General features: G+C 32.7%; 3 protein-coding genes and 1 long non-coding RNA gene across 6 annotated transcripts in view; 1 reads left to right on the top strand and 3 right to left on the bottom strand.

The window, feature by feature from the left end:
• The window catches only part of LOC109595822 (neogenin), an 89225-nt gene extending 70905 nt beyond the window's left edge, over positions 1 to 18320 (bottom strand). For all 3 annotated transcript variants that reach the window (XM_020011251.2, XM_049968907.1, XM_049968911.1), the window contains exon 1: positions 18136 to 18320. In XM_020011251.2, the coding sequence (XP_019866810.1) occupies positions 18136 to 18211 (76 nt within the window). In that variant the 5' untranslated portion in view covers positions 18212 to 18320. The remainder of the gene's footprint in view (positions 1 to 18135) is intronic.
• LOC126265958 (uncharacterized) lies at positions 786 to 2890 on the bottom strand. Its single transcript, XR_007548442.1, has 2 exons — positions 1614 to 2890; positions 786 to 1057 (listed from the first exon to the last, which is right to left on the bottom strand). It is a non-coding gene; the product is annotated as an uncharacterized LOC126265958 (long non-coding RNA).
• A 1471-nt stretch (positions 18321 to 19791) lies between the features above and the next one.
• Positions 19792 to 21360, top strand: LOC109595218 (AP-3 complex subunit sigma-2). Its single transcript, XM_020010527.2, has 4 exons — positions 19792 to 19965; positions 20025 to 20116; positions 20169 to 20460; positions 20765 to 21360. Exons 1-4 carry the CDS (start codon positions 19897 to 19899, stop codon positions 20885 to 20887), a joined length of 576 nt encoding a protein of 191 aa, XP_019866086.1. The 5' UTR covers positions 19792 to 19896; the 3' UTR covers positions 20888 to 21360.
• Positions 21361 to 21538: 178 nt separating this feature from the next.
• LOC109595209 (cysteine dioxygenase type 1) lies at positions 21539 to 24275 on the bottom strand. Its single transcript, XM_020010518.2, has 4 exons — positions 23782 to 24275; positions 22257 to 22489; positions 22027 to 22193; positions 21539 to 21714 (listed from the first exon to the last, which is right to left on the bottom strand). The coding sequence occupies exons 1-4, from the start codon at positions 24024 to 24026 to the stop codon at positions 21679 to 21681; spliced, it is 681 nt and encodes a 226-aa protein (XP_019866077.1). The 5' UTR covers positions 24027 to 24275; the 3' UTR covers positions 21539 to 21678.
• Positions 24276 to 24839: the final 564 nt, after the last annotated feature.

Below are 24839 nucleotides of genomic sequence, written 5' to 3'. Positions count from 1 at the left end.
TTTATCGTTTTTTAATGTTTGACAATATGATTGTTCTCAATGAAATAGTTTACATGAAGTATGTAATTATGTACAGTATTGTAAAATTACTTTTAAAACTTAACAAAACTAATTTATATTAATTGTTTAATTGCATACCGGTTTATTTACAATGTGGATTACACACATTTATAAAATTCAATTTAGAAGAATAAAAAAGAATACATAAATAAAATCGTTGATAATTAGCATTTATAATTTAATATATTGTGATATTTATCTTAATTATGACAAAATTGAACAATTATTTTTGTATTTCACCAAAATTTGTCTTCAAAATATTCGACTAAAAAACTTTTTTTACCTCTTGATAATTATCAAGATTAATCAAGAATTTTTATTATTTCAAACTGAAAAAAAATCTAAATTGTAGTTGATAAAAAAATCAAATGAAACGTTTTTTATTTAAGAAAAAATGTCTTGACAATTATCAAATGATAATTATTTCAAGATTGAACAAATATTTTTGTATTTCACCAAAATTCGTCTTCAAAATAATCAAATATTTTTTTTTAACTATGTAATATATACTTAAAATAGGCGCAATAATAATTATTATCTATCTCTTGATAATTATCAAGATTAACCAAGAACCATTTATTATTTCAAACTTTCAAAAAACTCCAAAATAGTAATAATTATACTATATATATATATATATATATATATATATATATATATATATATATATATATGATAGATTAGCGACTGTTAATCTGTCTTTTTAGTTTGATTAAAACACTAAATTCACAATAATACGCTTTATTACAACAAACGTACTTTAACCCTCGACATCTAAAGCTTGACTGCCTGGTTCTTTCTTAAGAACTGCCCCGATTATTAAATGTAAACAAATACTTCAGATTTGCTTATAAAACAAAACTAGTCTAAATAGATGTGAGCACGTCGCATCGGTCCATCGGTGAAGGTGATGACGTAAGCTAACACGGCCTTCCTGACATGTGGGGCGTCCTCGACCCTTCCACAGTTTTGCAAAGATTCACCTGACACCGGTAATCTGTAAACATTATAACAGCAGTACAAGCTCAAAATATATTCGAAGAACTAAGTCTAAACCTTATTTCATTTAACAAAATAGACTGTTATGTGGCACAGTTAACAACCACTAGAAGCTCAGAGGCGGCTCAACCATCAACAGGTCTGTTACACCCATGACTCTCAAGTGCTATCAAAAGATACCATATTCTAGCCAGGAGCTCAGAGGCGGTTCAACCACTACCAGGTCTATTACCCGCTTGTCTCACAGACCCAGAACACAACAATCTAAGCCTGCAGAGCAGGGACCTTAAAAATAGCCTGCCGAGCAGGGACCTTTAAACATAGCCTGCAAAGTAGGGACCTTAAACATAGCCTGCAAAGTAGGGACCTCAAACATAGCCTGCGACGCAGGGACCTTAAAAATAGCCTGCCGAGCAGGGACCTTAATCATAGCCTACTAAGCAGGGACCTTTACACATAGCCTGATACACAGGGACCTTAAACAGCCTACTAAGCAGGGACCTTTACACACATTCACACATCAATCTTATTAAATAAATCTATATCCATCATACCTTATAGAATTTCTGTATCTGGCCAGGTTCGTAACTGTTCATGCGCTGCTATTGTAGTTCTACCTCGGCTGCCAATCCTTCGGAGTGCGTACCTCTCATTAGGTAAACAATGCGTTACCTCAAAGGGTCCGTGATACTTTGGTTTCAACTTTCCTCTATTCGACAGCTAATAGCGACATCTAATCCTAACGAACTTGCTTCTGTATGTAGTTCGGTTGACAATTCCAGATCAAAAATGTTGAAAATCGGATAAGAAGTCAATCGTACATTTTCACATTTACATGTCCATTCAAAAGATTTTCCCTCACGTAACAATGCAGATATCGGTGCTGTTAAAGTTGTAAAGTTTTTCACAAGATGTCTGAAATATCCAGCCAGTTCTTTTTCGATCACACCTAAATATTTCACAGATGTTTGGAAAAAGTTACATTTTTGTATATTTAAGGGCGTCAATGTCCTTTCTTAAGTTCTTAAGACATTCTTGAATGGGTCGAGCAGGGCACAACACATCATCAACATAAACAAACGTAATATCGTCTTTAAGTGGTCCAAGGGCTTTAACGATGGCGCTCTGATAATTTGATGGAGAGTTTATGAGATCAAACAGCATTCGGTTGTTCTTTTATTTCTTTCGTAACCCACTCGTCCATTCCTGACAAATTCAAATCATATTCCTCAAATGCAATTTCTAAATCTTACAAGTCGAAACTGCGCTGCAGCCACACTTAAACGTTCTGCGCAGTCATCTTCAATGTTGCTTGAGTAGTTTGGGCGTTGGTCATTGTCGATAAAATTTCCATGTTTTGTTTTTGGAATCTGTTGTTACTTTCTTGCTACTAATCTCTCTCCGATGCACTTTTGGTAATGTTCACAACGTTCGGAATCACTGCGCGTTTGTGTTTTTCACTATTGTCTGTTCGTTCACAAAGAAACACAAAAAAAAAAAAAAATAATTTTTTTAGGTCCTTTCTTCCGGAAATAATTCACGAGAAGATATCCTTTATCCCACTTCTGATGATAGATTAGCGACTGTTAATCTGTCTTTTTAGTTTGATTAAAACACTAAATTCACAATAATACGCTTTATTACAACAAACGTACTTTAACCCTCGACATCTAAAGCTTGACTGCCTGGTTCTTTCTTAAGAACTGCCCCGATTATTAAATGTAAACAAATACTTCAGATTTGCTTATAAAACAAAACTAGTCTAAATAGATGTGAGCACGTCGCATCGGTCCATCGGTGAAGGTGATGACGTAAGCTAACATATATATATATATAATGATTATATTTATATATATATAACTACGCAAGATCTACTAAGTGCATACATGCTTTGATAATTATTAAATACTAATTACATCAAGATCTAGAATTTTTTGTTTCTCCAAATATTGTTTAAAAAACCTCTAAAAATAATAATTATAAATAAAAAATTTTGAATACAAAAAATAGATAATTAAGATTAAGAATTTTTGTATTCCTTGCAAACTTCGACTGAAAAATGACTGGATGTAATTGTTTCACAAAAATTTAAATAAAACAAACACGAAGAATTAATTATTTTTTTATTTTATTTTATACATTATCTAACCACGTGAGAATTACTTAAATCAATGTAATGATTACAATACATAAAAATTAAAAATTCTAGATAATTAATGTTTGATAATTGTTATGAGTATTCGATATTTATTACAATTATAACGGATTTTTATATCTCTGCCTAACCTATTTATTTTAACTATATTATCATTGCATATTGTTATAAAAGTGAATAATGATTGAAATCACCTATCGATATTCATAAATAATAAACATAAACAATAGTTCTAAGAGTGTCAATAATTGATGAAGCAATATAAAATACATTCATAAACATGAACATTTTACTTGTTAACTGTATTATATGTTTTGAAAATTTGGACATTTTTTAGCCCGTCCATTCCACAGTCAAGTGAAATTTAATTCAACAGTGGTTTCGACCCAATGCTTTAGAAATTTTCTACCAGAAGCAAACTCCAATGTATCGAAGTGACCCTCAAGTGCACTTTCGAGCTTTCAAGGAAAGTAATTTCAGCCAGCAGGAATATTAAAATTGGATTTTTTTACGTTTATTAGAAGATACAGGAAAATATCAAACTTTTATCGGGCGTCTGCTTGGCTGTTATAAAAGTTTTACGTGCATTTTTAATTTGCCCGATGCCATTTTACATCGATATTTTCAGACGTGAACGCCTGCAACAGTCCAATCTAAACATCGCGAGGAAACCCTCGTCTTTATTGATGTGACATTAATTTTCCTTATCTACAAGGAAGCATAAAATCTGTGCGGTTCCGTGTATCGATCTTGGCATTATCACGGTACAATAGATTCAGTTATAGTCGGATGCTGACATTTGAAAATAGAATACGATGTAAACGGGACAACGGGATGTTTGGAATATCGGCCGTTCATTATTGGTATTAGTTTACAGGGACAACTTCTCGACGGCTTTCAGTGGCACACGGAAGTGGATTAGAATAACCAAACACTGTAACGTCGAATGTTCGACTGATAATCACGTCACAAAATATCCAGTCCATCCCGTACAAATGCAGGTGGACGTGGAATTTCAATGTTTCATCCGATGATGGACAGTTATTAAGATTTTAGTGCGCATCTAACAGACAGGAATATAAAAAGACTGATTTAACGCAAACGGTCCCTTTAAACAAAGATTAGACTTCTCGTATATTTTCACGGGTGTTCGCCGCAACTAATCCTATTAAAAATGAATTTAAATCTTTTAAAATTCAACTCGCATACCTCGCTCACTTACGTATGATCTTCATGGCAGCGATACCAGAACGAACTCGCCGTGAATAAAAACTACGACAATAGCACCGGCAAAACGGTCGCGTCAAATAGAAAATTTAAACCCCCGCACCGCGGCACAAGATTTGTCGGCCTTATACTTATTTTTATTACAACGCAGGATTTATATTTTATAAAAAACGGTGTTCCAGTTAAAAAAAAAATGCCAGTACAGCCAAGGGTGTAGTTTTTGCCCGTTCAAATCTCAAAGAATGATAATTCCCTGCCCGTTCCCGTAACCACCTGCCACATATTTCCCGCACTTCACGTGCATATGCCCGTAATATCTCCAGAAGAATTCCGCTGTAAATTCCCTCGCCGCTCACACACACACTCACACGGACATACAAAGACCTCTCGAGCGTTGCGTTTTTCCGTCGTGCGCTTTTATATGTTTTTTCCGGACATAACAAGTCACCCACGAGACCACTACGAACAATTTTAATAAAACATTCAGTTTATCGTGCCGCGGAGACCGTTTATTCGGCCCGTTTGCCATCCCATCGTGGATCGCCCAACTTGCGCCGTGGTTTCCGCATGTCCGAAACTTTTACCAAGATAACTTGCGGCACAACCGAAAGTTTCACGTGAAACTTACGGGTAATGGTCGAATTTATACGGTATGCAAAGTTATTCGCCATAAATACCCGTACAAAACTTGCTGCGTCTCGGAAATTGTTCAGGCAAACAAGAAAAAGGCAACGGATGATGTGGACCCGTTTTAAAGGCGACAAAAATAATTTATAGACAAATAGACCGGCATCAATGAGTAACGTCGTCGTGCGACTTCTTGTTTTCTCTCCGTGCACACACGTCGTTTGTCGTGTTCTCAAATAAACGGGAGAACAAAAGCCAATTTGGTCCGACACTGATTCAATTTTAGGTGTGTGATTCTTCACAAAGCTTCCCCGGGCGTCGTAAATCATTTAGAAAAATTCGTCGTCTGTCAACTTAAGCAGTTTTATTCAGTCACGGAGTATAAAAGGAAACTTCTTCCATTACCATACACAAACGCGCCGTATATCTTAATAAACGTTTCTTCGCGTCGACTCCGTCGGATAGGAATGCGTCCGGGACGAGTTTCTGATACTTTTATTTCGATTAAGGTGTTCGAGACTGACGGTCGTTTAATTAAATGCCGGAATGTAATTTTGTCCTGATAATATAATTCATTGACAATTATTATCTAATCTTGTTCGGAATCTGCCAGGTCAAAGTATGGGAAATATAATATAATAAGGTGGATCGAGGACTCACTAGTGGAGTACAAACATCTTTTCGGCGTCGCTGATTGTGAGTGTCGCAATAAGAATCAGCCGCCGGATCAATGTCTGGAAATATGAAGGGTACAACGGAGAGCTGCTGATGTCGCGTATCAACAGTCACCCTCGGGCACCGCTGCGCACACTGACGAATGAACCGAATCTGTATCCTCACACAGATAATACTCTGTGAAGAAACAGATTCGGTGACGGTGAAAATTTTCGTACATCAAATTAATTATAAAAATTATTAAATGTGTTTTTCGATTTGAATTATTATTAAAATATACAGTATCGGACAAAATTAGATCGACTATCATAAATCTAAATAAAATGTTTAAAAACTAAATTATAAAACACGTATTTATTCCCGCTACTTTATTTCTCTTAGTTCATTTATGTCCCACCCCAATCCAACAGAAAACTTGGAAATTGTGAATAAGAAGATTAGAGCAAATTCCATCGCAAATAAAGCAAAATTGTTTCAAGTAATAAAACATGTTTGGAACAATATACACGAAGAAATAATTTCCCCTCTAATTTCGTCTGTGCCACAAAGATATGAGGATATTATAGCCAATAAGGGATACTGGACGGAATATTAAGTATTATGCCATTTACGTTGGATTTTTTTATTTTTTTAATTTTAATTAAGAATCGGTCTAATTTTGTCCGATACTGTATATCAAATTCGATACAAAATTATACATATTCATAATTATGTGCTAAAATTAAAAATCATATTCTTCATATGAATTTTTTTTTATCGAGTAGTTCAATTCAACTGTCAAATTATCTTATTTTTCAACCATACTGGAATATTATGCTAATAATACTATACTTTTACTAATAGTCGTAATACTCAAGATTTTATTTACTTCGATCAAAACACCGCCTAAACAAATGGAGTGAGTGTTAATAAAAAATTAAATGTCCAGTGGGGCAATGGTGAAGTAGGTTTTTACTTTAAATGTTAGATTTCACTTTGGGGTTAAACTTTAATTTGCACAATGTTCTAATAATATAATGACTGTCAGTGATGTGTGATATACATCAAAAAATATCTCACACCACTTCACCGTGGTACAAAGGAAGTGGTCTAAAAAGCATTCTTATAGATTGAAGTTCAACAATTTAGCTCTTCTAGAAAAGAAACAACATTTTTAATAACGCCCTGTACATTTATTATAATCTTATCAATAAAGAATTTCATTTTAAATCATTACATATGCAAAATTTTAGATTGTTTAAAAATAACGTTATATTTATGAATTGATAATGATTATCATTTGATGCCAACGTCGAAATTTAAAAAAAAAAATGCGTAGTATTCTCAATTTTAGATAGTTTAAAGAAAAACAATATATTTATCATCTACATAAATAAAAGAAATAAGAAAACAATAAAAATAAACAAGTATATATGTATATAAAGTTAATAAACAGAACAATTATATTTTTTTAAACATTTGAAATTTGATGTGAAAATTAAATAATTAAAAGAGTATAAAATTCTCTCTAATTAAATGCATGGCAAATATCATATTTTCATGCATTGACGAGACAAGGAATGTTTAGGACAGTTTCCTTATTTATTAACTGGTTAAATAAGAAATGAAATGTTCCTAAACATTTTTACGAAATTCAAATAAAAAACTAATAAAGAAGATAGATTGCGATGGTCCTTATAAATTTGCAGTCTTTAAACGTGTGCGCCGACGCTTGCCACTTCGCGTTTTTATTTTCATCCGCCTCGCGAACTGCAAAAGGATCTCTCGAAACTCACGAGCCGACCGACAATAGCGCCCCGACCACATAATAAAGCCCGATTTGTCTGAGATCCGCGCGAACTCCCCCTTTCGCCCATCCCCGACTGGGGATAAATAAATCATCTTCGAGACGGACGAGCTGAACCGTCGGACGTTTTGCGACGGCCGAAGAAAAGATCCCGGGTCCGACATCAAAACGGTTAATCTCCTCGATGGGCAGCCCTTCAAAATCGAATGAAGTTTGCGGAATGTTCAAGAGCGGAATGTTTTAAGCCACTTGACAGGACGGATAACTGACTGCTGTACGTCGTTCCTGTGCGATTATTTTCTTTTGCGAGGTGCGTTCCAAAGCGAAGAGGTCTTTTGACATAGGGTATTTTCTGGTGACGCGTATGAGACGAGTTGAAATTTGGTCCATTAGATGAGCACAACATATTCTTCAACATTCAACATTGAAGATTATTATTATATTAAGAGGGCCAAAGAGGAGAAAACCTAGAAGATTGTGACTGGTAACTAAACGTCATGCTGTCAATATAATCCAGAGAATAATCACCAAAATAGTGAGTGGAACCCATCACATGCATCAAAACTAAAAAATCTTTTAAGGCTCAAAAGTAAAGGCAATGATGGTTTGCTTTTCCCAGGTTCATAAAGGCGTAATCGAAGTTGTCCCCTTTTTCCTTAATTTTTTTCCAATAATCACTTTTGGGCAATCTTTGATGAAATAATCATACCGCCACTTCAGACGCGACCACCCCGCTTCCAATGTATGTCACGAAACGTGACAGGAAATCGATAAAGGACGTAGGATTTCAAAGCAACACCCGCAAAATTCCATTTCCAAACGAAAAATTAACACGTGTTCGGGCAAATTAAGCAACAAATTCCGGACACGATTAAATTAAGGGGCAAACGGTCGGACGAGCCGCGTGAATTTGAGAGTCGTACGAACCGATTTAACATGATGCACGACCGGGAATTAAATCGAGAACGTACAAAGTAGCAATTGAGGCTCGAGCAGCGGAAAATTGTAACCGTTCGCGCTACAGATATTATTTACGTTCCCCCGCTGCATCCGAATCCAGTGCGGAGTGATTTTCACCAGTTCCCAAAAAAAGGAGAGTTGCGAAAAAAAAAAAACCGAAAAGGACAAAGGAACACTTGCCGATGCTTATGCCGTCACTTCCGTTTGAAAACTCAATGGGAGGATTGGAACGTCTTCATTGAAGTGCCCGAGGCGGATTGTGCGACTCGGGAAGTCTGTCGGGTTCGTAGGAGAGAAGGAAAAAAGGATCCATAGCCCCCGGCAACGATATTCTAATGAGCTTAAACGCGAGGGGGGTGACTCGCATTTTTAATTGGAAATATGTGCCGGGGCTTTTGTCGAGCCGACTTTCTGTGTGACGCGGGCAAATTAAAAGTTCTCTCCCTTGCCAAGCCGAAAAATAAAAGTGCAGTAACACACGGAAAATCATGTTTGGCGTCCCCCCCAAGGGTTATGAATAGTTGAATACATCATTTAGTGCACCAAAATCTTGCAGTCAACACATATTGAATAAGTGATTTGTTTGCCGTTTCCCACCGGATACTCCACTGATGAACTGTCGTAACCGCTCCGGCATATGGTTCCATTACAGAAACAAATTATCTCGTTACGAACATTTAAGACATCGGACGTTATTGATTCAAACGGCAGTTTATGAATCGTATTTCGTAAGCTTTTGTCTTTCGGCATAAAGAACATTTAATATCGTCGGACAGCCGTACCAACAATCATAAAGGAGATACAAAAGGAATTCTTTCGACACTATGCAGTCGAATAATATGCGATACAATACAGATTAATGACGGGCCAACAATTCACCACGCCACTCACCGGCGACCGTAATGAATGCACACTAATTTAAATTAATGGTAATTACTGACGGTTGACAATAACACAAAAGTTGCAGGATTAGTTGTTACAGGAACGTTTTCGTAACAATTTACAGTTTAATAATCTCAGGTGAAAACACCACACAATAATCAGATATGAAGATATTAATTTTAACTAATGATAATCCATAACGTGAGACATCATTTTAATTTTCTTGTTGGACAGTACCCATTTACACGACGTATTAAATTACTCTGAAACTGTTTATGCTCACAAAATATTTAATAGTGCAATTCAGGATGAAAATAGAGACAATTTATTATCGCGGAAAAGTGAAAAGGAAAACTGAAACTACGATACATTAATGTCTGGCAAAGTAAATAGATTGTCATAAATCATATTTCCGGTTCGCTTTGATGCATTTCCTACAATTACATCCACAATACAACAATAGAGCTTAAAACACCAGAAAGTATATGGCCGTAAATCTTTCGGTTTGCTGAAAATAATTTTTCCTACGGGAAATTTACGACGTAATTTGTTTCATATAATGGCGAAACAAAAATTTGAACGATTTTCTCAATAAAAATCATTAGCATCGTCGGACGATAAAACAAAATACCGAACTTAGTCTCCGTGATCCATTCAATACCGCGAACAGACAAAAGAGCAGAACTCCACAGACTGGAATTGTGTGTGGAAGTCACGGTCGGTCGGACCGAAAAATATCGCGTTTTATATTTTGTTTCGGGACCTGACAAAAAGATTAATCTTCGAAAGTTCGACGGGACATTTTTCAGCTGCATATCTGACGTGCCGGAAAAGGTGTATTTTCCGCAATGTCCAGTCCGATCCTTACTGCGAAATCTGACCGGGAGCATTTCCTTTGGCGGAATTTACGAACGACATGCAACTACATAAATCTTTGTCGGTGTTGCATTTTCGGAAGGGGACTAGCGATATGGGGAAGTTTTCGAATGAAATATTTATAGTATCGGCCAAAATTAGAGCGACTATCTTGAATATTAAATAAAATATTTAAAAATTTATTTCTCTTAGTTCATTTATGACTCATACATTTTTCACGTTCAGTAGGAGAGAATTTCTATTTATTCAATTATTTCTAAAAACCAAAATAAGATGTACTCGACAAAATTAAAGCAACTCGAGTATTTTTTAGCCGTACCTCACATATATGAATATTGTTTTTACATTAAGAGCAATACCTCATGGTCAACATTTGTTGGCGGATTTAAAAAATAAAATTATTGTGGCCTATAATTCAGGAAGACCACAAAAAGTGATAAACGAGTAGTTTCTTGGTATCAATAACAATTAAAAGGTTTCGTGTTCATGGAAGTGTGGAGAATCGAAAACGAGGTGGGCGAAACAAAAAAATCTTCAGAGCATTAGACCGTCGCTTAGGAATGCTTATTAAAATAATCCAAGGATGTCTGCAACTCATATTTTAAGAGATTTAGGAGATAAATCATCACGTCCATCAAAAAAACCTTTTGAAAAAAGAATCCAGAAGCATGACTTCTTTTCGCTCATAGGCATCGGAACTGGACAGTCACAGATTACAATTGAGAGTACTATTTTGGAGCAAATCAAAGTTTATTTTTTTGGAAGTGATGGTGGACAATCTGTTCATCGTCCTAAAAACAGTAGACTTCATCTTAAATATGTTACAACTGTTAAACGAAATATTAAATATTAGGCCAATTACGTTAGATTTACATTTTTTTTTAATCTTTATGATGGGTCATAGTTAATGTGACATGTTTCGTGAATAAATAATATAACTGCATGTGGCAAAAATGTTTATCAGTACAAAATAATTTTACTTTACCATTGATCGATGCAGTTGTTTCAGGATAATTATCAGATAATGAGATTAAACTGCAAATATGGTATCTAAACAATGAAATACTTTTGTAGGCATAAATGTTATAATAATTTTGTTGATCTCATCGATAATGTTATCACTGAACGTATATATACAATTCCTAGTTTTTATATTTTATTAATAAATAGCAGATAAATGGATTTAGTTCTTTTTACTCGATTTTATTGTGTGCAATAAATATAAGGATGTTTTGATTGTATAGTTCAAGTTATCGTTTATCCACATTACATCATTTTTATAACTCTTTAATTTCCTGTATATCATTGGATAATCTATGTTCTATAACAAACATTTTCCTTTTTATGTCTTCTACGTTTCCTTTAACAAATATTTAATGTATTTTAATTATTTATTGTAACGCAAAAGATGTTTTCAATTTAGAAACAATTTAAAGAGTTTTATTTAGTATAAACCAACTCAAACTTGATTTAGTTACTAATTAATTTATCGCATTATAATGAATGTAAATTTGAAGTAATCATTAAAATTATGCAAATCCAGACAAAATGTATAATTGCATGTCATGCGTTTATGCACGCTCCTATCTAAATAAATATACGTTATTTTTTATCAGCATTTCTAGATTTGAGAGGCGAACCGTTTTTCAAATAAATTATCTATTCCAGAAAGCACCAGGTTTGTGGAGGGCAATAAATTTTTCGGCTAAAGTGTATTGCCTTAAAACGCGGCCCCGTAATAAGTATAAATACTGCGAGTAACACCGCACCGAAAACGAAACTCAATAAAACTGAACCGTCGGAAAAATGGACTGGCAATAATAATTATCAGCTGCGCCGTAACAACATTATCTTTATTAATTTCCCAGATACAGACATAGTAGATCTTGGGAGTAGCATGGCGACGAGCTGCGTAAATTTTTAATGCATTAATCAAGTCCATCTCCTTCCATTTTGCAAAGTGCACTTAGCGTTTCCTTGCATCGCGGCAAAATGGATTTTCCACGCGAATTTTTGCCCCCGAAATAACCGTTTTTCGCCTCGCAGCGAGAAAACTTCGGCAATAAAGGCATCTGCGAAGAGATTGTTGGTTCCATGTGCGTGTCTTAATTAAAATTAATTAGTGCCCCCATTGGAACGTCTGGTATTGTTCTGATTTACAGTGATTAATGTTTACAAGGTCGGGGCGAATTGAACACGTCCTGTTTTTAGATTTCGGCTGCGCAGGGGTTGGAGGGAGGGTTTTTTTCAAAATTCGGAACTAATTAATGCCGAACGGGAAACGAACGAAATGGAAATTTCCTTGAAGCCATTAAAGTGTTTTTATTGTCGAAGCAATTGAGACGATTAAGTTGGCGGAGAGAAAAATGAATCCGTCTACGAAACATCTATCAAAACAAAAAGACGGGGCGACAACAGGAAAAATGGACAACGAAGACAATTAATTTACTACAACTTGTCCGGCTGGGGACAAACGAGACCACATCATTAATTATAAAGTCAGATTTTCTGCGCTCGAAGAATGAAAATATGAAACAAAATCTCAAACGGCCTCAAGTTCAACTCGGCCATTTTTCATGTTTATCGTGCAATTTTCAGCGAGTTTTATTTTTGGCCATCATTATTCATTCCACGCCGTAACTTTTACGTCTTTTTTTTTGTTATTTGCTATTATCCGTAATATACCTGTACGGTGCATGATTTTCCGCTGGCAAAGATATGATAATGCACTCATGTTATATGGATGAGCGTCTTTAAGCTCGCCACGGCGCTATTTCTAATTTAAAAAAAAAAAACGGGGAAAAAAAGTGCTAGACGTGTCGGGCTAAGTAAACTAAAATTACTTGACTGTGTCATGTGTCGTCGTCTCTAGTCTGTAACAGCGGGACTCCGTTTCACTTTAACGAAAGTTTGAGAATGTTTTGACACGGCCGTTTTACGTTTTACGAACGAAAAGAGACCAAAACGTCGCGGACAAGTTTCAAGTTGTTTACATAAACCGCTGACGAATGGCTTATGATGGAAGTTTTAATATGAAGTCCGCACTAAATGTTTCGTGTTAAATTAGGATCATTGCTGGCAGTAATTGTGTTACAGGATCATTTGCATACTGATAATCGCTTCTATAATAATGAAAAGTTAGCACGTTACAATTAATTACTCTCGCTGATTTCTTGCCTTTTATTTGGTCATTAAAGTTTTGGGGCTTCAGCGATACAATGGCATCGGCGTTGATAGTCTAAAAATTACACTAGTGTCAAAATATACGCCGATGTATCAGTATGCTTTATTCGATTTATTTAATTAAACTACTATCTATTGTATTAGCATGTTTTTAACTTTCTTCTGTCAAATTAATGCGTAATAGATAAAAAATCAAGTATCGGCACTCTAGATAAGAATATATATAATTTGTTCTTCATTTAATTAATATTATTGATTAAAACTACTATATTTTTATTCTATAAAATGTTACATCTATTTTTCTGACTTGAAGTGGACATAAATATAGCAACGTTCATTTTGAAAGCGATTTTTAATTATTAAATTTGTGTAATTTTGTATAATATTCATAGGGTCAACCAATTTCTGAATATGCTACAAGTCTATATTCCTTCCTGTTTCTTCTTTTATGCCGAATTTGGTTATAAACGTGATCCTCCATGTTTTCTATAGGTTTGATGTCTGGATATTGGAACAGGGAAGGCGAAACATCGATGCATTGGTCATTTAACCTTTCCTGAAGAATTAAAGCATCCCTATAGCATAACCGAACCGTCCCCATGCTTCACTGTGAGTATAACAAATTTTTTGTGCAGTTTTGATCCCTGTAGGGTGTTTAACATACGTAGAACCATCATTTTTTATAAATTAAATTTAAGCTGGGTACTAAAAACTACCCCACAGCAATAAAAAACTATAAAGTAAAAAGTAACTATAATTCTGTCCACTGAAAAATAAAAAAATACGCAATATTTTAAAGGATAAAATTAGATTAAGCATTAGGGTGGACAAAAAAATCGACTGTCTTTTTTTAAATTTCCAACACTGAAAAATTGGTTCCTGGACACCTTAAAAAAATGCTCCCCAAAGATGAGATTTTAACAGCAATGTCCTCCTTATCTCAGTTTTCCTTTTTTTCTTTAGTTCCGTATGGCAAAATCAATCATACAGAAAATTTCTATTTACATTTATTGTAGGAAATTGAATGCTCTGCAAAAAAGTATAAATTTTTTCATAACATTTACCACTTAGTAGATATTGGATGTCGAAGTTTAACAAGAATTTCTTTTTTAGTTCTATATTTTATAAATCGTAGATAAATAATTATTAAAAAAAGTATTCAATATACATTTACAAAAAAAAATTTTCATTGTATAAACTACAATGCATCGGCATCGGCAAAACATATTTCAAATGGCAGAAACAGTGACGGCAAAGTACGATAGTAAAACACCTAAAGACACAGAGTTTGGTCTTTTTTCCGATGCGACAATCTAGAAGAAAATCAGAATTTGGAATGACAAAATGCGTTTTACATAGTGTATTCCCCGCATGTTTCGAGCCTGTTCTACGACGATTGCGGCAACAAATAAAGATTTCAAAAGATTAAATAAAACACATAAATCCAGTGCCAACTCTAAAACCAGACACATACTTTACGACAGTTTTTGATGTGTGTGTGTGTGTGTGCACCTCCTTAATGCCTTTCTATGTTGGCTCTACCGCTGGTTATTACCTCGTAATAGAACATTTGGACCAGCTCCATTTTGTAAGTCCAATTTTTTTTTCTCCTCTTCGTTTTATTTCCGTGAAATGGCCGTAAAACGACTCTATTTATTCGGGAGCGATTGCGCCGCACGCAAGAGGCGATTATGGCCCATTAAATTTAAATCACCGCAAACTGAATAAAATATATTAAACGTTGCGCCGATGTGCGGATCGTACCGAAATAGGTCTGAACGTAAATAATAATAACAATGAATGTGTTAACACCGTCAGAAAACCTCTTTTCCGACACTCCCCTATTTATGATCGATTTCCATGGGTAAGTTGCGGTTCGATGTGGACGTCGAACGTAAACGGAAAAGTTTACCGTATGCAATAACCAATCCGGAAGTAATTAACAACGTTTGTACCGCCAAATTCTCTAGTACATCACATTTAAATGGCTTCGCTCGAATTCGATTGCGGAGCAATCCGGCGTGATGCGAGGCTTATTTATTGAGCAAATTATGAAAATATTTACATAATTCGGCACAACTACGACTTTGTACATACGTTCTATTTCTATGAAACAAAAATACACGGGGAATCGCACCGACTTCGGTCCTACGGTCCAATTCCGCCGGGCAAACAACGAAAATCCAACGTCGATTCGCCACCGCTTTCGTCACGAATTATTTACATTCACAAAAAATAAACATTCACGCATGATTTGCGTTTTGTTTACATCACGTTTCGGAAATTTTTGAATTTTTAAATGCGGAGTCACTAATAGTGTTTATACAAATGTTCTAGGGTTTAATTTAAATCACGTAAAAAGTACAATATAATACAGAGTTAGTCAACAACGTGTCATGAAATAAAATGCTTTTTAATGAATACCTCTATATTCTTGCATTCATGAATTTCTTAAAAAAATTGTAAATTATCTATCCTGTTTTTGATATATTGTGGAACAAAATCACTCTTCTCAACCTAATCAATTCTAATTCAAATAAATTGGCTTGGAACAAATGAAAAATAATGTATTGTTGTTTTACTGGTTCTAGTAAATGTAATAAAGAGTCAATTTGTAAAATCACAATAATAAGAACGCTGCAGAAATTTCAGGAAATTGAGAGTTAAAGATTGACGGAGGTCTGGAAGACCAATAACAATAACAAAATGTAGAAAATTTCTTGAACACTGTTTGTTTTGGAATTAGTAGAAAGAATTAATTATTTTAAAAATTATAAAGATTATTGAAAATTCTTTTACTTACCATTAACATTTTTTAAATATAATAGCTTTAATATGTTGTTCTTAATAACAATTTTGAGCATATTTGAAAGCTTAATTAGAATTTAAGGATGCTTTAAAATATTTCAAGAACAGTCCAAGATGGAACTAGCATATGTTATACAGTGTAATCCATTTACAATGTACGTAATTTACTAAATTTTTCAAAGAATCGAAAAATGTCAAAATATTTAGGATATTTCATATAAAAGTATTAGTCTATATAATATCTTATTTATAAATATCAATATATTATTATTTCATCCAAATGATATTAATTAATAGCAAGTAACATCACCTACAGTGTGGCCCATTTAAAAGCAGGACACCCCCATAAAATGTGTATTTTTTGTCCGATTTTAACAATTTTTTTTTCAATTGTAAAGCATAACAATATATACTTATAGACAAAATATCACTTTTTGGCCCGAAACCAAAACCTACAGGGTAATTTTTTAGGCATGAAAATTGAAAAAATCACACTGTGGAAATATTATTATACATTTTTATGAATTTATTTTTTAATCAAGTAATCTGTCGAATAAAGCATAAATTATCTCATTTGTCAAGAATATTGGAATATTGTCGTATAAATACTATACTAATTATACTATACTAATATTCTTAAGTATAATACTATAATATTCCAATATTCATAAAAAATAAGATAATTTGTATTATATTTAACAGTTAGACAAACTACTTAATTAATTTTTCCACAGGATTATGAATATGCATATTTTTTATTAAATTTGGTATGTATCCATTTAAGATGGTGCTTAATACAGTGATATAATTAAATTTTCTATAAAAAATTATTATTGATTTCTTCAATTTTTATGCCTAAAAATTACCCTGTAGGTTTTGGTTTTGAGCTAAACAACGTAAATTTTACCTATAAGTACATATTTACATGAAATAAATACATATTTACAACTGAAAATAAGGTTAATTAAAATTGGACAAAAAACAAAAATTTTATGTCTTACTTTCAAACGGGCCACACTGTATACTTTTGAAAATATCAAATAGGACAATTTTTAAATTTTAAACTAATCAACTTAAATTGACGAATTTGAATACCCTCATTTGTCTTAAAATATATTAGAACAAATTTAATTTTTTTGGTATATATATATTAAAAAATTTAATTATTAGATTTGCCTTACATTAATACCACCCTCGACAAACATTTGACAGCTTTTATTCCAGTTGCATCGATTGAAAAGGGATTACGGCAAAACGAATCCCCTAAACACAGCGCGAATATTATGCACATAAACCGGAAACCTAATGGACTGAGAAAACCCAGGGTCCCCTCAAATTTTCAACACATGGTGCTGCATAAGACAATAAAATCGAAGAAAACATTAAATATAATAATGTTAATATTTTAATAAAAATAAATAAATTTTAACCGCAATAACAGTTACATGCCGGTGTTACACCCACATGTTTTACCAAAAAGAACATCGGCATCCAAATGATGGAAATTACGTTTTCAATAATACACATAAACGTTTGTCATCATAAATAATTTACATTTGACTTTAATAAACATCACAAACATTATTGATATCGCGTTTATCTAACAATAAATATTTACAAACACAAATAATGATCAATTAAACATTGAAATTCCTCGCAGATAAAATTTAGCCAGCCACAAGAAAACAATAACAGTCTTCGTGAAAACGAAAAATGCATCGAAAATCCGACATAAACAAACGTAACTAATGCGAATTCTGACCAAACTACACAACAAACTGTTGAACGGACTGTCGAAACGCAAACTTTAAACCAAACAACAAAACATTTCATACATAAAATCACCCACAATCGCCCACCTAATTAGAAATAAATAATTTAAAAACCATCTTGGTACCTTGTGTCAAATGAGTAGCAGTGGCCGCAAAAAACAAAAATAAAACAATCAAACACATATCATTTGTCCGAGTCATTTTTTACCGAGCACCACAGTCAGACGGATAAACGGAATTAATTTTATTTAACACCCATTTTAAATGCAATAAACGTAACACCATCAATCGCACACGATTCTCGCACTCGAACGGCACTCACCCGTGGGCAGACGACGCCATATTGAAACGCAAGACATCAACACAAATTGAAATAAACGCGACCAACATCAGCGACCTCTGCATCACTCTTCCACACTACAATATAGTACGAACGTATATATATTTTTTTTTTTTAATTTCGAAAGTTACAAGTTGCAACTTGCAACACCTAATAGATAACCATATGTTGTGGTCTTTTGGTAAATCAAATTTTATTTATTGGACAAAATAAATTTACTTGTGTAAGATGGAATTAAATTAAATATTATATATTAGTATTATTAATATTTTAATTGTTGAATTTTTGTTAGTAAAATATATAATTTATAATGAAAATGTATATTTTAATCTTATACCAGTGGATAAATTATTTCCAATAATGCAAATATTTGATTTTAATTGTATGAATTTATATTTGATTCCATTTCAATTTTAAAATGTAAAATCAAATTGAACTATAAGAACGCTAAAAATGTTTGGAATATTAAATAATTGCTTCTGACATTCAAATAAAATCATTTTAGAGGTAGTTTCCTGTAATATCTCGTCCATGGTAGAGCACACTATACATTGTAAAACACTGTAAATATTTACATCTGGGTCATTCCAAACCAAATCAATTGATCCGAACAATTTTTTTATTTCAAAAATTTTTGATAATCCCAATCTTGTAAAAAAAGGAATTCCTCAAAAATTAAATATATTTCATTTCAAATTCATTTTTTAATAAATTCTATTTCATATATTTGTGACTGAAACTTAATATAATAATTCGGATTAAATTAAAGATTGATCAATGAACTTCGGTTTAAGGCAAAGAAATAATTAAAATAATGCAAAATAACTTTGTTGTCTTTGGCTGTTATGAGCATTTTGAGAGAATTTGACTTTAAAATATCGAAATTAAAGCAAAAAGATATAATTTGTAATATAATACAGCGCGGAATACATTTTGGAATGATATTAGAATCCTGTATAATGAATGTATATTATTTTGATTTGAATTTTTTGAAGATGTATTTTTAAAGTAAGTAAAAAATGCCTGTAGAAAGTTTGTAACGATTGTCAAAATTAAATACAAGAAATATTACACTTTTGAAAAATCTAGTCAGTTTTCGGCAACATTTAAAAAAAAAGAGTTTTAACACCTAAACCAGTTTTTCTTTATCTGATTTGAGTATACTCATGACGGCTACCTGTGCAGAACATATTAAATAAATATTCAATTTAATTTGCTACAATATTCATGAAGTTATGAACATTTTTTTTAATTGATATTGTTTTCTATTTACTCAAAGTACAGAAAGATATCAAAGTACGGAAATCAAAAATTTGTAACGTTACCAGATTTAATATGGAATGTCCCACATACTTCAGAGCAAATTATAGTCCGTACCCCTGATTATCAATACCAACACCTACCAACTATATATTGTATATTCAAAGGCAACTTCGCGGTGCTCCAGCTACCTCATTTTCGTGTCATGTCATCAACAACTGTCAGTTATTAGTAAAATGTATTATTGAAGACAACAGAACAAATAAATTACTTAAAATAATTAACCATGATTAAAGCAATTTTAGTTTTCAATAACCATGGTAAACCCAGGTTATCGAAGTTCTACCAGTACTTTGTATGTTTGAGGTTATCTTGGTCTGCTTTGTTTTACAATTGAGGTTTTTCATGTTTTAGCCGGAAGACATGCAACAACAAATAATCAAGGAAACGTTTCAGCTGGTTTCAAAGCGCGACGACAACGTCTGTAATTTTCTGGAGGGTGGAAGGTATCCGATTACAGAAAACCTGGTTAACATATTAACAACATTTTCATTACAGTCTCATTGGAGGCAGCGACTATAAACTTATCTACCGGCACTACGCCACCTTGTACTTTGTATTTTGTGTGGATTCATCAGAGAGTGAACTAGGAATATTAGATTTAATACAAGTTTTTGTTGAGACTCTTGATAAGTGTTTTGAGAATGTATGTGAATTAGATTTAATTTTTCATGTGGATAAAGTGCATTACATCCTCAATGAACTTGTTATGGGTGGAATGGTACTAGAGACTAATATGACTGAAATTCTCACAAGGATAGAAGACCAAAATAAGTTAGAGAAACAAGAGGTAATATGTTCATTGTAAACTGTTTATTCTTCTTTTCCTGAAGTTTATTATTATTTGCAACACCTATTCTTATATTGCTTTTTATTTATTTTCATGTACATATAGTGTTGGGTTAGCAATTCTAGTGTAGAGAACCGGTTATTCTGTATATATTCCGATCACTTTTAGTAAGTTGTTCAAAATCTTTTAAGAGCATACCCTATTGCTTGGAGCTTTCTGTGATGTTTATAAAATTATAGGCCATGTGTTGTTAATGCTACTTGTATTATTGCTACAACAATCATATTAAATTAATCAATTTCAGGCTGGCATCACTGCTGCACCAGCTCGGGCAGTTTCCGCAGTAAAAAATATGAACATTCCACAACAAATTAAAGACATCAAATTACCGGACCTCCCGCAAGCAATAAAGGACCTCAAATTCTGACCTCCAGTAGCTCAGCAGTTTCAAAATATAGAACTGACTGCCTATCATTTGCCGGCAGATTGTAAATCTCTGCTTGAGGAACCAACCACTGTAAAGTACACCTGATGATATTTACCACTGGTTTCAATTTTATATGGTTTTAGTCTGTTAGATTTATTTTGATTACTGAATTTAAAGAGGTCTTTATAATACAACAATGTGACCGAATATTAAACTAAATCTAGATTTGACATAGATTTATTATAAAACTTTTATACAAGTTTTAAAACTTGTAATTAAGGATCATGCAAATTGTAAATAAATTGTTAATTTGTCATCATTCACAGTTGTGCAATAAATCTGTACCAACAATATTTATATCATTTACTATTAGTAATCACACTGTTGTAAGTAATCATATAAATATCTAGGATTAAGATATCTGATATGTTTTTATTAATAAGCATTATATTGTATTAAAATTGTTTCGTATATTTTGGCTTGTTTTCGTTACCCGTGATTTGTTTAGCGAGAAGTACTTAAGAAATTAAGTATACATATCTAATTTACAAATTATTCACAATAAAATGTATATATAAATAAATTGCTCAACTAATATATGGTGTTATTAGAGAACGTTTCATCATGGTCCTACAAATAAACAAGTCTAAATAGTAACTATAGTTTATATTTATATCAAGTATATTACATATAAAATCTTCATGAGCTTGTAAAAATATTTAAAATACACATTTATTATAGATTACTATCATTATTATTATATGTTTCTAAATAGTATCTCGGTATACATCTTAGTTATCCTCTGGCTCCACAATTTCCTTGTTTTCCTGCAAAAATAAAATTAATTAATAAGTAAAACAGAAACTATTTTAAAATTCTGTTTTAACTGCAGGTTTACTTGTATTAAAGATATACAACCCACAATACACATAAAGGATTTATAAATTTATAGTGTGATTCATAAAAGGAATGATGAGAAGGATCTGCTATCCAAAATACTTAAATGATGTTATGATAATTGTAATAATAGATTTATAATTCTCATATGTAATAAATAATTATATTGCATAAATTACATTTTTTTTTATTTTGATTTAAACTTTTTTCCTCTGTGTACTTATAATATTAAAATTAATTACCTTAATAGTCTTTCCGAAAGTCGAATAGAAAGTAACAGTGGAAGTCGAGGTCTGACCAGTATTTTGGTTGAAAACGTGACATCGAGAATAAGGTGGACAGTACAAGTGTAGACTAATCGCTGTATCTACGTTGGAAGGATTTTCAACGCGATGAAGACCAAGGGAATCTGTAAAAAAATAATTGATATTCTTCCTCACAGATATACTCACACACAATATAAAAAACTTACCGTTAATGTAACAAACATCGTTGAGGTTCATCCTCGTTCTGCCGATTTCCTTGAGCGGTTGTCCTTTTTCTTCGGGCCACGCGAATCTGATTTCTTCCAAGGAGCCTTGCAACATTTTCATGAAACAGTGGGAGTTTGCGTGGTCGTGGATTGAAGAACCGTGTCCTTCGCCCCAACAAAGGGCCAACAGATTATATTTTCCGTTGCCCTTATCCACCAAATTCCTGGTGTATCTAAAAAATGTACAAGTGTGTAAAATATATCGTAATCAGTGGCGGTACAATCATTGCCATTTCCCGGTTCGGTGGATCATTCGCTGAGTAATTTTGTTGTTTTGAGGACAAAACGATTTAAAGATGTATAAGGAAACAAACCTGCCTTTATGCAGTTGTGGAAAAATTCATTTGAATGCTGCGAAGTCTATTTACAAAGACATGGAGTTAGTAATCTTGTTTTGTTTAGTAAATATGGGCTATTAACATGTGTAAACATTAATCTTATATCTTTGTTGTATGAATGGTTATTTATCATAGCTAAATACTTCAATTAAATAAAAATATATAATTAATCTAGGCATAATTTAAATCGTAGTAAAATATTAATCGTTAAGTAAATTCTTGTGACCAGTAATAACTAGATATAATCATCCAATGGTTGTGAAGATTAAGAATTCACAGAAAACATTAAACCGAGGGATGATTTTATTAACCTACGTGCTTATTAAATAAATAAGTTTTACATCATATTTAGCGAATATTTTGAAACAATTATCTCTTAAGTTTTATTGTATCTTTATTATAACATTTTACTTGTTTTGAATAAATTTGTTTATATTTCAAAAGCTATTTATGGTTTTTTATCTGAAGTAATTTTTATTATTGTCTTCTTTTCGATCAATAATTTATTTGCATATTATTATTCTTATATACTACATGTTGTTAATTAGATTTTACTTAAAAAATAAATTTATAAAATTAAATCAATATATGAGATCGTTTATTTCTGAATTACCATGTAATTTTTAAGATTATTTATAACCTAAATTAATTAATGTTGTTCCCAAAATTAAAAGTGGTATTTTAGTTTACATTTATTTCTCTTGGCAACTGATAAATAGAGGCGTTGCAAAAGTTTGCTTTTCTAGGGTGACCTCAGGGTTCAAGATTAATCTTTAGTGAAACATCGGGAAAAAACATACGTTGAAAAATAATTTGCGAATCCTTTACATCTGTCACAAAATTACGGCTTTTCTTTATAAATATATCACAAGCAAGAATAATATTTTTTCTTCATAATATAAATTAAAAGGAAGGAACTAAATAGATAACATAAAATAATTTTGTGTTGAAAGGAAATTGAATGTTTTCTGGCTAAAACGCATGTGTGACGTGTTGGAGAGAAATGTAAAACATATTTGTAGGGTATAATTTTTCTGAAAAATGTTTCAATGATGGACAAAAATTTGATTAAAACAAGATAAAAGTCTTTGTAATAGTGGTAATGGTTGTTAAAAGTAATTACGCACCTGTATCTATCGAATTTGGCATATTTCTTCCAGTCAAGGGGGTTTGATTTGTAAGATTTCATAACATAATGCACCAAATCAATGTTGACTTTGTCGCACTCAAAGATCCTATCCAGTTCATCGATGAGACTCCTTAAATTGGTGATTACAGGTAGCTGACCACCGACTTGTTTATACAATTTTACTTCGCAAAAGTCATCGTTATTGTTTGTATCAAATTCGGTTTTATATTGGCACACCGACATGTTACAAACTCTTGATATTAATGCACTTAAGAACGGAACACGACCATCAACCGTCAATAGGCTAAATCGAACTAAAGCACTTTGATAACATTCTACTTTGTTATCGTGGGTCACTGGTAGGTTGAAGATTTGTGTTGAAATACATCACCAGAAATCACTGCGAAATCGCCGGTACTTTTTATTTTTTTATTATTATTAGAAAACAGAACAAAATCGTTCGCAAGACTTGCCGCACGTATTCGAACGCAACGAAGAAATCTGCGTCAACTACCTAACAACAGACTAACAACAATAAGCACTATTGGGTGGAAGATGTACCATTTTAACTTTACAAGCCTAAGTGCTGTTTGTCAATGAAATTTGTCGATAGCTATGTTTGTCTGCTCTTCGAGACTCATTAGCACAACCGTAAGGGAGCTTTCCAATTACAGTCGTAATGACTGTAATTTAAGATTCCCGGTAAAGTGAACACCTGATTGCAGAATTATGTATTATTTACTGTAAATATTACACACAGGCAATTGTCTTGTTGGCGATTAAGGATGCGGAATAATAAATATTAATGTTTATTTTTAGTAAAACAAACGGCCGAGTTAGGTAAATAATTCAGTAGTACTTCCAAATGTAATGTGCTTAATACTGAAATATTTTCAAATATTAAATTATATATATATATATATATATATATATATATATATATGTATATGTATATTTAAAAATAGTAGTTAATTTATTATGCATTTGTACTTGTATCAAGAAATGAGGTGCAAATTGTCTGTCCAAACATTTTAATTTTACTTCTGGCTGCAATTT

This window comes from Aethina tumida, chromosome 1, assembly GCF_024364675.1.
Source record: "Aethina tumida isolate Nest 87 chromosome 1, icAetTumi1.1, whole genome shotgun sequence".
Taxonomy (NCBI): domain Eukaryota; kingdom Metazoa; phylum Arthropoda; class Insecta; order Coleoptera; family Nitidulidae; genus Aethina; species Aethina tumida.
The sequence above is the reverse complement of the archived record's forward strand: the minus strand, read 5'-3'. Positions and strand labels throughout refer to the sequence as shown.

Bases quoted from the DNA above. Each gene is read 5' to 3' on its own strand.
- LOC109595218 (XM_020010527.2), top strand. From the start codon at position 19,897: ATGATTAAAGCAATTTTAGTTTTCAATAACCATGGTAAACCCAGGTTA. The intron at 19,966-20,024 runs GTATGTTTGAGG...TTCATGTTTTAG, and splicing joins CGAAGTTCTACCAGTACTTT to CCGGAAGACATGCAACAACA. The intron at 20,461-20,764 runs GTAATATGTTCA...AATCAATTTCAG, and splicing joins ATAAGTTAGAGAAACAAGAG to GCTGGCATCACTGCTGCACC.
- LOC109595209 (XM_020010518.2), bottom strand. From the start codon at position 24,026: ATGTCGGTGTGCCAATATAAAACCGAATTTGATACAAACAATAACGAT. The intron at 22,490-23,781 runs GTGCGTAATTAC...TACATTTTTTAG, and splicing joins GCCAAATTCGATAGATACAG to ATACACCAGGAATTTGGTGG. The intron at 22,194-22,256 runs GTAAGTTTTTTA...ATTTTTTTACAG, and splicing joins CGATGTTTGTTACATTAACG to ATTCCCTTGGTCTTCATCGC.